The 15,084-nt window shown below is 43.2% G+C and overlaps 2 protein-coding genes across 2 annotated transcripts in view; one reads left to right on the top strand and one right to left on the bottom strand.

The window, feature by feature from the left end:
* The window catches only part of g2e3 (G2/M-phase specific E3 ubiquitin protein ligase), a gene marked incomplete at its 3' end in the record, with an annotated part of 78,167 nt that extends 67,910 nt beyond the window's left edge, over positions 1–10,257 (bottom strand). The window contains exons 1-6 of the mRNA XM_083633034.1: positions 10,196–10,257; positions 8,428–8,483; positions 7,646–7,743; positions 7,336–7,437; positions 7,094–7,218; positions 5,591–5,759 (exon numbers count right to left, since the gene is read on the bottom strand). Of these exons, the coding sequence (XP_083489160.1) occupies positions 5,591–5,759; positions 7,094–7,218; positions 7,336–7,437; positions 7,646–7,743; positions 8,428–8,467 (534 nt within the window). The 5' untranslated portion in view covers positions 8,468–8,483; positions 10,196–10,257. The remainder of the gene's footprint in view (positions 1–5,590; positions 5,760–7,093; positions 7,219–7,335; positions 7,438–7,645; positions 7,744–8,427; positions 8,484–10,195) is intronic.
* Positions 10,258–13,642: 3,385 nt separating this feature from the next.
* The window catches only part of ehd4 (EH-domain containing 4), a 107,390-nt gene continuing 105,948 nt past the window's right edge, over positions 13,643–15,084 (top strand). Inside the window, exon 1 of the mRNA XM_083633513.1 lies at positions 13,643–14,144. Within this exon, the coding sequence (XP_083489639.1) occupies positions 13,915–14,144 (230 nt within the window). The 5' untranslated portion in view covers positions 13,643–13,914. The remainder of the gene's footprint in view (positions 14,145–15,084) is intronic.

Below are 15,084 nucleotides of genomic sequence, written 5' to 3' on the forward strand. Positions count from 1 at the left end.
CTCAATGAGTTAAGAAAGAACATGAGGTATTTACACGACATACATGGACTATCATATCCCATATCCCCCACAAAGAACATCAAAACACAACAAAACAAAACAAGAAAACTGCATAAAATACACAATAATCCAAGAACAAACAAGACTATTGGACAAACAACCAAACAAAAACAATGTACCGTAAATTTCGGACTATAAGCCGCGGCTTTCCCCCCGTTTTTTGGCCCTGCGGCTTATATAACGGTGCGGCTTATCTATGGATTTTATCAGCTAACGGCCGCTCGGGGACCTCCAAAATCTATGGATGTTGGTAGGAGGCAGAACGAGAGCAAGACAGACATTACGAGAGCGAGACCCTGATTGGATGATGTTGCAAAAAATGTGCCTCGCGACCTGATTGGAGCACTGTGCCACTACGCTCTCTCAGCCACTACAGTAAAACACCCTCCCTCCTCCCTCGCTCCAGGGGGAAAATGGCAGCGATTGAGCCTGAAAGACAGTCTGAATGAAATTGAATGTAACATTCCCAATTCTATGTATTACATTCTAAAAAACTAACGGCAACATTTTGGAAGGCTAAGCCACACAACTAGCTCGTTGTAATCTAACATCATGCTTCAAAAGATGGAGAACTGGCTGTGTTACGACGATGGCGGCGAGAAGAAGAAGGAAAGAAGGAAATCGAGCAGCAGCACGTAACCTTGGCATCAGGGTGTTGACACAGAGAGCAGACGGCCGAGGTGTGTCCACCGTTCAGATCCGACTGAAGGCCAAAACAGTCGCCACCGAAATGAAAATTGAACATTTTAGAGGTGGACCATCCTGGTGTTTCAGATTTATGAGACGAAAGGGACTGTCCGTCAGGGCGCGGACGACTGTGTGTCAGCAACTCCCTCCCGACTACCAGGAGAAAATTACAAACTTCGGCGAATTCACACAAAGAAAGATCAAGGAATATTCCATCGGACCGGAGCAGATCATAAATATGGATGAAGTGCCTTTGACGTTCGACCTGCCTCTCACTAGGACTGTTAACAAGAAAGGTGAATCGTCCATCACGTTGAGAACCACAGGTCACGAGAGAACGAATTTCACTTGTGTTCTTGGCTGCACAGCATCTGGAGTAAAGCTCCCGCCGATGGTGATTTTTAAGCGTCTCACAATGCCAAAAGAAAAGATCCCCAGCGGGATATGCTTGTTTTGTTGAAATGTTAATAAATGGGAGCTTCCCCAAACAGCCATCTCTTTCCCGACAATCCCCTCTGTGCACGAACCCTTACATATGGTAATTAAACATCAAAACACCCGCGGCTTATAGTCCGGTGCGGCTTATATATGTAACAAACAGGCAATTTTGCTGCTGCGGCTTATACTCAGGTGCGCCTTATAGTGCGGAAATTACGGTATTCAAAGTAAATACATAGATCTTGCCCTGTTGACAGCTAGGAAATGCATAGCTTTAAATTGGAAAGCATCCAATCCCCCAGCTGTAGTTCACTGGTGGAATGAACTCTTAAGCTACCATACGTTGGATAACATTTACTACAAGAGTAAAGGCAGATTCTTAGACATCCCCAAAATATGGCAACCACATACAGAGTTTGACTTTAAGAACTTTTTACCCCAGTGTCATTAGGCTTATCAGGATAGGAGCTGAATGCATTGTTTTTGTTTGGTTGTTTGTCCAATAGTCTTGTTTGTTCTTGGATTATTGTGTATTTTATGCAGTTTTCTTGTTTTGTTTTGTTGTGTTTTGATGTTCTTTGTGGGGGATATGGGATATGATAGTGCATCCCATGTATGTCGTGTAAATACCTCATGTTCTTTCTTAAAGATTAATATATTTGTATATTAATCTTTTGTATATTAATATATACTTTATATATATATATATATATATATATATATATATATATATATATATATATATATATATATATATATATATATATATATATATATAAAGTCCATGTATGTCGTGTAAATACCTCATGTTCTTTATATATATATATATGCAGTGTTGGGCAGTAGCGAAGCTACATAGCTTAACTACATTTCTCAGTAGCTTGGTGGTAGCTTCACTACTTTTGAACCAAGTAGCTTTTTCAGTAGCTAAGCTATTTATAGACCCAAGTAGCTTGTAGCTTCCCGCAAAAGCTACACGCTACTCGCCAGAGAAAATCCATGAGCAAAGCACGCAGTGGAGATTTCTGCTGTGGTTTGGATTAACTCATTGAGTGCCATGGACGAACATGTTCGTCAATTGGTTTAGTAACGTAGAGTGCCAAGGACGAACATGTTCGTCAATTGCGTTTTTTGACGGTGGGACGTGGATCAAAGCATCAGGCATCTCCTGTACAAATATCGGAGCTATTGAAGGTGTATAACCTATTTTACGGACTCATTAGGTGGCGACAGTGCTCTCCAGATTACAGAAAGGTCCCGCAAACTGCAGCAAAAAGCCGTGATCAAAGAGAAGCCGATGCATGCTGCAGCCAGAGCCATATAGATTGCTCTGTCTGCAGCTGACGTCGGGCTGCGAACATCAGTCAATCCGCGCACACAACTGAGCTCCTCTGCCTCTGTCTGTCTGCATATAGTTTCTCCACACGATTACCCGCCAGAAAGGCAGCACCCGACGCCGAAGGGCCAAACCTATCCCTGCAGTCCCGTTTGGCATTTCCTTGTCGCGCTGGGAGACGGCCGGGAGCCGCCCGCGCAAAAACGGAGGCTCCGAAAATAGACTGGGTGCGTGTGGGGAGGAGTTTGCAGCTGAGGCGGGGAGAGGGGGGTGGGGCACGCAGGCTCCACAGAACTACACCACGTCACTACATCAGAAAATATTAGCTAGCGTCAGTGAATGTGCTTGAAATGCTGCATTTCACAAAAGGCTGAATATCTCAGCTTAAAATTTGAAAACTGTCTTTTTGCTCAAAACAGCCTATCTTCTCCGGCTCATAACTAAAGAACGGAAAATGGGATCAATAAACTTTTTTTTGCAGATGATAGAAGAGAGTCTCCTCGTTCTTTGTGCGTGTTCGGTGTTTACATAGTAATATCACACAATATTCTGTGGGCCTCGAGAAATCACTGAAAACGCTCTGAAACTCTGGCACTGGGAGCTTCCGTTCTCCAAAAGTGGCTGGCACTCAATTAGTTAAACAGGAGGAGACATTGCATATGTCAAGTGTGCCTGTGTAGCCAATAAAGCACTTCCAGTTCCATTATGACAGACAACAAGTGTTGTTGTCTCATCCTTGCTTTTTAGCATCCTTGCCTCTCTTGCAGCAAGACCCGGCACTACTCTGCCTCTGATTGGGTTGGGTTTAGGCAATGAAGACTGGGTAGGGCAAAATATGTCATGTGCTGGCGAAGTCACATCAGCAACAAACTTTGAAAGATGGCAGAGCCAGAGGGAGCCACAATTTCAGGTTTTATTGTCTGTTTTTGAATATTGTGCAAGTGAGAGTTTCAGTGTCTTTTATAATATAATAAACAATCAAAATGCGATTTTTTTTTTGCCTGCCTATTTGTTTGGTGGAAAGTTGTTCTTTGACATGAAGTTGATTCAATGTGAGAAAAAAGTAGCTTTGATGTAGCAAGCTGCTTTTGCCATGTTGCTCGTAGCTTAGCTTGCTACATTTCTCTGGGGATAGCTTCAATGTAGTTTAGCTATATTTAAATATAGCGAGAGTAACTGATAGCTTAGCTTACTACATTTTCCAAGTAGCTTGCCCATCACTGTATATATGTCTGTATGTATGTATATATATATATGTCGTGTAAATACCTCATGTTCTTTATATATATATATACCGGTATATATATATATTTTTTTTTAACGACTAGTCGACTACCTTTAGGGACGACTAGTCGACTAGTAAAATTCACTAGTCGTGAATGCCCTACTGACAGCCATTCGTAATCATTACACAGGCACACCTCCACCGTTTCAGAACAGAGAATATTGGTTAGTTTTTCATTATTTTGAAACCTAATTGTATATACTTGGTGACATTTTTAATCGTTCAAATAATTCATATTCACTCCGCCCGCTGGCGTACTACGCTTGCACACCACCCAGGTACAACAAAACCCTTTCCCCTCACTTCTAAAATAAATCCTAGAGAAAACACTGTAGTAAACACACACAAACACAACATTGATGAATCATCAATGTTGTGCTTCAGGCCAGATATCAAACTAGCCAAAAGTGAAACATCCCAGTCAAATTAGAGTAGGGCGATATGGACCACAAAGCATCTGTATTGTTGGTCTCAGTGTCGGAAATTAGCCAGGGGCAAGGGCAAAAATGCCTCAAGAAATCTCAGAATGCCCCTAAAACTGTGATCAAGGGGCAAAAATTGCCCCCACGATTTCGACAATTTTATTTCCATTGAATTAATTGAATGTCCATTTCCATCAAGGTGGTTGCCAGAAGATGAGGACGAAGAACATACACACACACACACACACACAAAGAGCGCTGTTGCTCACACTACGCTTTACCAAATTTATGCACTAATTACTATTAGTAAAAAAGTGCCCCCGACATTTTGTAAATGTACCAATTTTTTAGACAGTGGGGGCAAAAGTAGCTCCAAAATAGTTTTTAAATTCCGTACACTGATTAGTCTGAATTTTCTATTACAAAGTGGGCTAAATGTTCAGCTGTAAGTCTTAAGTGGGTAAAGGCAAATAATAGAACAGCTAGAACAGTCTGGTAAGCTTAGAAAATTACATCACTTTATTGTCTGTAATGCAGCCTTTAAAACCAGGAAAAGACAATTATATATATACTTATACCATATCACCATATTACGATAACCAAAATCTAAACTAAAGCGATATCTAGTAGTCTCATATCACAATATCAATATATTATCTATCTATCTATAAAAGGGAGCTAGGGCTCTGTTTGTCTGTCTGTCTGTCTGTCTGTCCCACTGATGACATCATCAGTGGGACAGATTGTATAGCCGTCATCTTTGCTTGACACAGCACAACACTGAGGAAGGGCTTTGGCTGAAACGTTCATTGCTGCTGCCCGGTTTGAGGAACTATTAAAACCTGTGAAAGGACATTTGGAGTGCTGGCTTTTTCTCTCACTACTGAACTCTTTACTTGCCCTGCACCCGAGTGAGTTTTTAATCCATTTTGAGTGTGCTCGCTACCGCTGAGTTTCTATCACACACACACACACACACACACACACACACACACACACACACACACACGTCATCAGTGATGTCATAAATTGTGACATCCTCAGTTATGTCAGAGGCATTGCCATCAAGGAGCAGCATCAAGGAGCATAGCGGCCGAGCTGCGTATGCAAGCTGCAGGGCGGGGACGCCGCACAGCGGCTGAACTAGCGAGCCCGCGAGGCGGGCGAGCCTAGGAATTGCGCGAGATGCCTATTAGGGTTTCCAACTTCCAGTCCATTTAGGTGTTCCAGTGCTGGGGCCCTAATTAGTGAGTTGGTTGCACCTGTGTTTACTCTGCCTTTTAGACACAAAATGGCAGCTGTGAAAAGGGTCTATTGCCCAGCCCCAAGTAAAATACTCTCACACACACTCTCTCTCCCTACCTGGACACAGTCCCTGTGGAACCAGCTGGCATGACAGGAGGGACATTTGAGGACAGAGTAGGACAGCATGGGCTCGATGGAGTCCAGACACACGGAGCAGGACTGAGGCAGACTCAGGTCCGAGCCCACACATACTGACTGGGTGGGACTGTGCTCCCTGCAGAATGACCTGCACACAGACATACAGGCAGAGACACAGACAGGCAGAGACACAGACAGAGAGACAGAGACACAGACAGAGAGACAGAGACACAGACATACAGGCAGAGACACAGACAGAGAGACAGAGACACAGACAGAGACACAGACAGGCAGACAGACACAGACATGCAAACAGAGACACAGACAGGAGACAGAGACACAGACAGAGACACAGACAGGCAGACAGAGACACAAACAGAGAGACAGAGACACAGACAGAGACACAGACAGACATGCAAACAGAGACACAGACAGGAGACAGAGACACAGGCAGAGACACAGACAGGCAGACAGAGACACATAAATGCAGACAGAGACACAGGACAGGCAGACAGAGACACAGACATGCAGACAGAGACACAGAGAGGCAGACAGAGACACAGACATGCAGACAGAGACACAGACATGCAGACAGAGACCCAAGACAGGCAGACAGAGACACAAGACAGGCAGACAGAGACACAAGACAGGCAGACAGAGACACAAGACAGGCAGACAGAGACACAGACATGCAGACAGAGACACAGACATGCAGACAGAGACACAGACAGACAGAGACAGGCAGACATACATATTTTTAGGGCTGTACAGAATAGTTTGCACATAATTTTAAAAATCTGCATTCGGATGTTTGTACTTGGCTTGTGTGATTGTGTTTATCTGGAATTGTTCCCATAGCCTGCATATTGTGAATGGTGATGATTGAACAACAGGCAACTGGACATCACAGCGGCAGGACCTGATGTTAAATCTATTCACCAACATGTTCAATGTCAGTTTCCATTCAAATTAACAGGAATAAAAACTCTCAACGCTACAAACTGGTCCAGCTGCATCAAGGTCAGTAAGTTATATATTCTACATTCCAGCATTTTCACACCATTTTGTGACATTTTATAGACCAAACGACTAATAAATTAATTGAGTAAATAATATGAATCTACAAAATAGTGATATCAGCCCCATGTTAATATTGTGCTGTAGTAATCTTAACAGTTTCACAAGTTCTCCATCCAAATTATATTACTGTCACTTTGTATTTGCTTTTGTACTTTTTTAATTGTTTACATTCCAGCAACCAATGACATCGCTAGAAAAATTTAAGTCTCAGAAGTAAACAGAATTCTGCTCAGTCATACTATTGTGACTGAACTGTTATTGATCCCATCATATTCTGGCTGTATTGAATCCTGAACCTCAGATCACGTATCATGAGAGAAACAGATCATCCATCACCTGTGTGTGTGTGTGTGTGTGTGTGTGTGTGTGACGTGTGTGTGTGTGTGTGTGTGTGTCTCTCACGGGAAGGGGTCAGAGAACTGGAAGATGAATCCCTGTTTGATCCCACAGGGGAAGTGAACTGTCTTCCGGCAGCTTCTGACACAACAGCCGACCGAGGCTCCCTTCTTCTTACAGCTGGAACAATTCTAAGACAGACAGGTCAGACAGACAGAAAGCTTGGGCACCATATGCAATATTTTTGACAAATTATCGAATATTGCAAAAGTGGTGCATGCTGGGACAGAAAGCGGGCTGGCACTCACCAGTCGAGCCGACCGGCGGATCTCCAGCTTGATGTCTTCCACCAGGAAGCCTAACACGCCCTCGTCCTCCTCACCACGCTGGCACACTCCACTGGACGTCAGCTGGAACAGGAACATAGATAGATAGATTGATAGATAGATAGATAGATATAACTTTTAGTCCACCAGAAAACCCAGAGAACCAGTTTGTGTTTGACTAGGCAGGGAGAGGTGATGAAAAGTTTGAAACCGTAAAATACACTGAAGCGACAAACAAACGAGTAACACATTAGTGTAGTATCGGACAGTGCCCACAGACACGCACACTTACCAAGCAGTAGTAGTGGACGGTCAGTTTGTGTTGTGCGAGCGTAACCTTTTCCCCAAACTTAGCCGGGTCGTCATCACTGTGCCTGCAGAGAACACAGACTGCGCGCGCGCGAACAACACACACACACACACACACACACACACACACACACACACACACACACACACACACACACACACACACACACACACACACACACACACACACACACACACACACACACACACACACACACAAAAGACAACTGAGGACATCATCTCATCTTGAGCTTTGGAATGATCAACATTTTTCACCATTTTCTGACATAGACCAAACAACTACTCGATCAATAAAGAAAATGGACAGATTAATTGTCAATGAAAATAATTGTAAAGGCCTAAATATACTTCCACGTCAAACCCCTCGCCAAATGCGCCCAGGGGGGTGCCATGGCTGGCAAGCCTGCCTGCTTGCAGCTGCTCGGAAATGTGACTTGACGCAAATGACGCGAACACTGCGAGTATAATATCATGTAGATGGGGAGATAACAGGAGAGTGAAAGCTATTACCAAGTATGCACTACATTCTCTCCTTGGACTAACTTCTAGTCATTGAAATCCTAGTGAAATCACACAATTTTACTAATTTTGCTGGGGACTCCCCTGCGACCCCTCGTGAAGCTGACGTTCGAGTAGACAGGACTAGCTGCCGCCGGCAAGGCTCCAAGTTGAGGCTGGCGCAGAAATATATTGCAGCCTATAGCTGCAGCCCTAAAAACTCCAAAGAAACTCAGACAGACTCACGTTCCTGTTGGAGCTGTGGGGCCCTGGGCTTCTTCCTCATGTCGGCATGTAGAGTCCTGCTAAGAGAGAGAGATGGTCAGATGGACACCAGACAGCTTCAGCACTGACTACACAGAAGAAACGTAAGACATACACACACTGGCACTTCATCACACATACACACACTCTGGCACGTCATCTCCACCGTTCCACTATCGGGATTAGGGATACAGCCAGTTATTGGTTTGCAGATGTATCCGGTCGATATTGTGCCAATTACTAAAATATCAGACACAATCTTACTCCAGACCACAGCTGCAGAAAACAGTCTGGAAATCCTGGGATGTTTGATTTTTTTATGCATTTTATTTATTGATTTAAATGAAAGTTTTCTGTATACTAATTCTTAATTTAAAGGTGGTAAGGTTGTCAAGAGTTTGCCTACCATTGAATAGGTGTGTGTGGATGGGATTTAACACTAATGTTTTTAATTTAACTTTTGATTGTAAAGCAGCCTCGGTTTTAAAAGGCACTAAGGGAAAGTAGTTATAATGGAATCATCACTTTATTAACAGACACAAAGTCCAGTATAAAAACAGACAATACATAAAATCATAACATATACACATACCCCAATACATTACATTAAAGAGTTGTAGAAAAGTGCCCAAATGCGGGACTGGTACTATAGCACTGAGACCAGGTTGAGACAGCAGCATGATAATCAAGTTCTGAGACACATTAAGACGACAGATAAACTTGTAGGTCAGATTTCTCAGCAGGGCATGAGGTGTAGACTCCTGCACCACAAAACATTTCACTAGCACTGCAACACCTTGGCTTTCTGAGCAGAATCCTCATGCAGTCATTATAAGCAACCTGAAGCTTTTGAATGCTAGCCTGCTTAAACTTGACCCACAGGGCGGCAGTATAAAGGAGAGTACAATAGGCTCTAAACAGGCTAATATTGACCTCATCAGAGCAAAAATAAAACTTTTTCCTCAGCATATTAGCTTGTGCATACAAGACACGCCGCTGCCTATACATGTCATCATCATCACTCATTTGATCAGTAAAAATGTGACCCAAATACTTGGTTTTACAGCACACTTCCAGAACCTGTCCTGTCCTGATTATAGCTATCGTAGCTAAAGTTACATTAGTGGGGTTAATTAATGGACTAACGCTAGAGTGACAGTTTTCACCTGCCAAATTAAAGTTGATCCAGATTATCTGTTTGGAAGCAACTGTTCCCTGAAACTGCTTAACGCTAATATGCTAAACTGAGAGCTAGCCAGCAAGCTAACAGGCTAATTAACAACCAGTTATAATTCAAAGAAAATGTGGTCTGTAGTTAAGTGAGAATATAGGGAATGAGGGGTTTTATTACTCATAACGCATCCGACACTATAACGGAACTACCGTTATAGTGTCGGACACTATCAACACTAGCTGTTAGGCTAAAAAAGTAACGTTAGATGTGACGTCTGCAGACAGCGGTCGTTGATGCGTTGCATAACGTTACATACGGTAACATAACGTTAGTGAGACAAAGAAATTAATGAAAAATACGTACGATGGTGAACTTGAGCAAGCTGAAAATGAAAAATATAAATAATGCAACATGTGAGAGAGCTTATGAGACAACACAGAACAATAGGCCTAACTACTTCATGTAATGCCGTCAGTGTTCGTTACTAGTTAACTACGGAATAACAGCTGAAATGAGTTTCTGCACAATCCTCACGTGACAGAAGTCGTTATGAAAATGTTAATAAACTTAACGCACGTGACATTCAGGTACGGGGTGCTTCAGGTTGCGCTCATTCTCATGCAGTTTGTGCTAGTTTAGTTGTTGGTGTTGTTTACCTCCGAGCTAGCAGCTAGCGTGTCGCTCGCTCCAGTTTTAAAAAATTTCCCTCTTCTCAAAACAACCTGACGTCACTTCCCTTTTTCTTCTTCTTCTTCTTCTTCTTCTTCTTCTTCTTCTTCTTCTTCTTCTTCTTCTTCTTCTTCTTCTTCGATAGATTGGCGGTTGGCAACCAGCTTAGAGGTGCATTACCGCCACCTACCGGACTGGAGTGTGGGACATTAGATTGGCAGAAAAAAGAAAACTATGGAGCCTGCCAGCCTTGAGTGTCTTGCAGGCTGTGATCTTTATTAAATTCACTTCATTTTAAAAACTGTGACAGTTCACAAAACTTTAACATAACATATAATTATTATACATCAGACCCTTGAGCTACTTCTGCTCTCACTCAGCATGTCAAAATATAAGCGATGTGATGTATCGTTTTTGAGATATTAACGTTTGTTTGGGACAACTCATACTAGTTAACTGCTACTTCAGTTCCTTCATCTCCTCATTATATCCTTTTCACTCCAGCACCGCCACCTGCTGGATGGATTCCAGATTGCTAGTGCACAACTGCCAGTTGGGTGTTTTCCTATTCTATGAAGTGTGTTATTCAGTCCAGTGTGCTGGACTGAATTCCGGTTCCTGCCCAGCCTACTTCCTACCTTTCTTCTGAGTATAAACAGCCTAAGTGATTGCTTAGCTAATATGTCAGCATCCTCATTTCCTTCTACTCCTACATGCGCATGAACCCAAACAAAGCTAACAGTCGGATCCATAATATGGATCTGACTATTGTGCAGTTTTTTTTTATATAAGATGACTTAAAAACAAGATTTTGTGTCTGCATGACTGCATGGAACTAATACTTGAGAGTGCTGCCCAGCTGTCAGAAGCAATTAATCCATAATCCTTCCTGTTCTCTTCCAAAGCTGTCAGAATCGCTAGGAGCTCCACTGTGTACTGTATACTGATAAGTTATCTGTGGTTCTTTTCTTAATCGCCACCTCATATTGTGGGATAAAAACTGCAGCTCCAGTCTCAGGGTCTTTTGAACCAGCTGTAAATAGGATCAATTTATCTGCAGTGCTGATCAATATAATTTTGTGCTATCCTCCCAGCAGACCCTTTTTTATATCTCTCTCTCAGTTGTTGCTGTGTATTAAAAACTACGGATGGAATCACAACTAACCAGGGGGGAATAATTGAAGATGAAACTGTTGGACTATACTATTATTTACCATCAACGGCACAGTGGTGGAAAGGGTGGACAGCTTCAAGTACCTGGGAGTCAACATCCACTAGGACCTGACATGGGCCAGCCACACCGCCACTGTTGTCAAAAAGGCCCAACAGCGACTACACGGACTCAGGCACCTGAAGAAATTTGGGCTAAGGCCAAAAATCCCCAGGGACTTCTACAGAGGCACTATTGAAAGCCTGCTGACTGGCTGCTTCACCACCTGGTACGGGAACTGTACCACCATGGACCGCAGGGCGCTAAGAAGAGTGAGGTGCGAGGCCCAGCACGTAACAGGATGTGAGCTGCCAGAACTGCAGGAACTGTACAACCAGCGGTGCCTCAGGAGGTCCCTGAAGATCATCAAGGACACAAACCACCCCCACAACAGCCTGTTCTCCCTGTTACCCTCAGGGAGGAGATACAGGGTCCCAAAAGCACGCACAAATCGCGTGCGGGACAGTTTCTTCCTGCAGGCCACGAGACTCCTTAACATACACAAATAAACAATCATGTAGTAGCTGTACTGCAGCTGCTACCATTAGGTATGTTTAATTATGTCTATGTTATTTGCACCTGTGCAAACAGAATGTTTAATTATGTTTAAATGTGTCTATGCTATTTGCACCCATGTGCAGTGAATGTCACTGTTTCTGGCTTGTTTTTATTGCTTTACTGTTATTGCTTGTTGTTTCTCTTGTTTTCCTGCACCCATATGCCCTGTTATTTTGCACTATGTTGTAACGAAGTCTACAGCACAAGAATTTCACACGTGATACTTGTACTACGGAGTGACAATAAAAATCTTGAATCTTGAATCTATACTGTATATAACAAAGAATAATTCAGTGTACTTGTATTTACCTTTGATTCATCTTTGGTCCAGTAGCTCTGGGAGCAGGCAGAGATGCTGGCAGAGATGCTGAGGCGCTGAACACACCATCTTGTCCAGGGAGTATGCCTCTGTTGTGGTCGTCGGTTAAATAAATGGTGGGTGCATGGACCTGAAAATAAACAGTTTCACTTTTTACTAAGACTCTATTTGAAGGGGTGTCCATAAGCAGGGATGCAAACTCATGGATAGTGAAAATGGTGACAGTTAAAACACCAGCCATGAGAAAACAACCTTACTTCTGGCGTCCATGTATCAGCCCTCCTGCGGATTATGGTCTGTTTGTGATGAGGCAGTTGGGCAGTTAAGTCTGATTAACAAGTTCTAGCTGCACCTCCAGGCTCTGTCCAACAGAGGGCACTGCAGGATCCACCAATCAACTCACTGAGGAACTGGAATTTGTAATAAAAAATGAATAAAAAAATGAATAAAAAAATGAATAAATGAATGAATGAATAAATAAATAAATAAGTAAATAAATAAATAAATAAATAAATAAATAAATAAATAAATAAATAAATAAATAAATAAATGAATAAATGAATAAATAAATAAATAAACAAACAAACAGAATTGGAATTGAATTTTAAAGGAACTTTCAGCTGGTATTTGATCTATCTATCTATCAATTTATGGTATCTATCTATCATCTATCTATCTATCTATCTATCTATGGTATCTATCTATCTATCTATCTATCTATCTATCTATCTATCTATCTATCTATCTATCCTGCTTTGATGTCTTCTGCTCATACATAGCATATTTTGATGTCTGTTTATTCATTGCCACTATCTCTCTCTCACTCTCTCTCACACACACGCACGCACGCACGCACGCACGCACGCACGCACACACACACACACACACACACACACACACACACACACACACACACACACACACACACACACACACACACACACACACACACACACACACACACACACACACACACACACACACACACACACACACACACACACACACACACACACACTTCTGCGTCACAGGGGGAAGGGCGTTGCCCCCCAGGTAGGCGCACCCGGCGCACCAGTGGTGTGAGCAGTGAGCACATTACGCATTCACACGCACGCGCGCACACACGCACGCGCACGCACGCACACACACACGTCACACACACACACACACACACACACACACACACACACACACACACACACACACACACACACACACACACACACCCCTCCAAAACACACACGCTCGCTCTCTTTTCCACAACTCTTTCCTCCTCTCCCCACCTCACACACAGAGCAGGCAGTGTGTTAAAGAGCCTGACACACTCCCAGGTGCCAAAACACACTGCCTACACACCATCTACACACACTCCAGTCCGCGTCTCGGCTCGCTCAGACGGATTATCACGCAGAAAAGCAGGAGGAAAATCTGGAAGTGAAATAAGGAAGTGTGCCTGGTTTGGCTCTGGTCTGTGTGGAGGGCAGCAGCTCGGTCATCCTCGGTTACACTCCCCTGGATTGTGTTCTCGGCAGCTCGGCCATGTTCAGCTGGGTGAAGCAGGAGCAGGGCGGACGCAACAAGGAGGGCGAGATGTACCAGACGGTCACAGAGGGGCTACAGAGCCTGTACTCCCGCAAGCTGCTGCCTCTGGAGGAGACCTACCTGTTCCATGACTTCCACAGCCCGGCGCTGGAGCCGGCGGACTTCCAGAGCAAGCCCATGGTGCTGCTGGTCGGCCAGTACTCCACCGGGAAGACCACCTTCATCAGGTAGCTATAATTGTTGACACTGGTCCCTAACCTTTTTTTTTAATCTTATGTAGGCTACCCCTTCTGTTTTGGCATGCCAATAGTAGCCTACCTCCTCACTCATACGTCTCGATGATTCTCCAAAATGTGTTCTATTAGTATAACACAACTAATAGGATTATTAAATAAAAATCATTTGAATGACTCCCCTTTAATACAAATACATTTAGGCTACACTAAATAATTATATTCAGACTCGCTCAGTAGGTTCAACTCTACTTCATCAGTCACCTGAGGTTTAATTAGATTTTCTTTTCTTTCTTTTTTTTACTTGACTTGAATTCTGAAAGTTTTCAATTGAAAATTGTCACTTTTACCAAGACTTCCTGAATCCTGGGTGTTTTGTGGTCTGGTGCTGCTGTAGGTGGGCTGCTGGCTTCATTGAAGTCAGCTGACTTTTAATTGTAATCCCCAATATTTACATGTTGGCTACCTGCCAGCTGCTCCAATACCCTGGCCACGGCAGGCTGGCACATTAGGACCCCCACGGACCCCCATTTGATGAGAAGTTATCTCTCAAAACCAAATTTGAGAATAGGCCTATTTAATGAGAGAATTTCATGACTGTCTTGTATTGCAGGTAGAGAGATAACTGAGAAACTAACTAGTCAAGTCAATTTTATTATTCCACTCACTAGGGGAAATTTGGTTGCAGCCAGGTATAAAAATACATGCAATCCATCGTAAAATATGAAACTTAAGACAACATACCAGACAGGACACAGACAATAAATACAATACAACAGGCTACAGATGTACAGTGTAGAATAAGTGCTTAGCAGGGATAATAAGTGCTTAGCATGTGAGCAAAAATTCTGAGGGGGCGACATTCGGCGGCGACCAAAGGTCGCTGGCTAAACATTTTCAGCGGCGACCTAAGGTCTGAATAGATCTGCAATGA

This window comes from Poromitra crassiceps (assembly GCF_964638095.1).
Source record: "Poromitra crassiceps genome assembly, chromosome: 3".
NCBI classification, from domain to species: Eukaryota; Metazoa; Chordata; class Actinopteri; order Beryciformes; family Melamphaidae; genus Poromitra; species Poromitra crassiceps.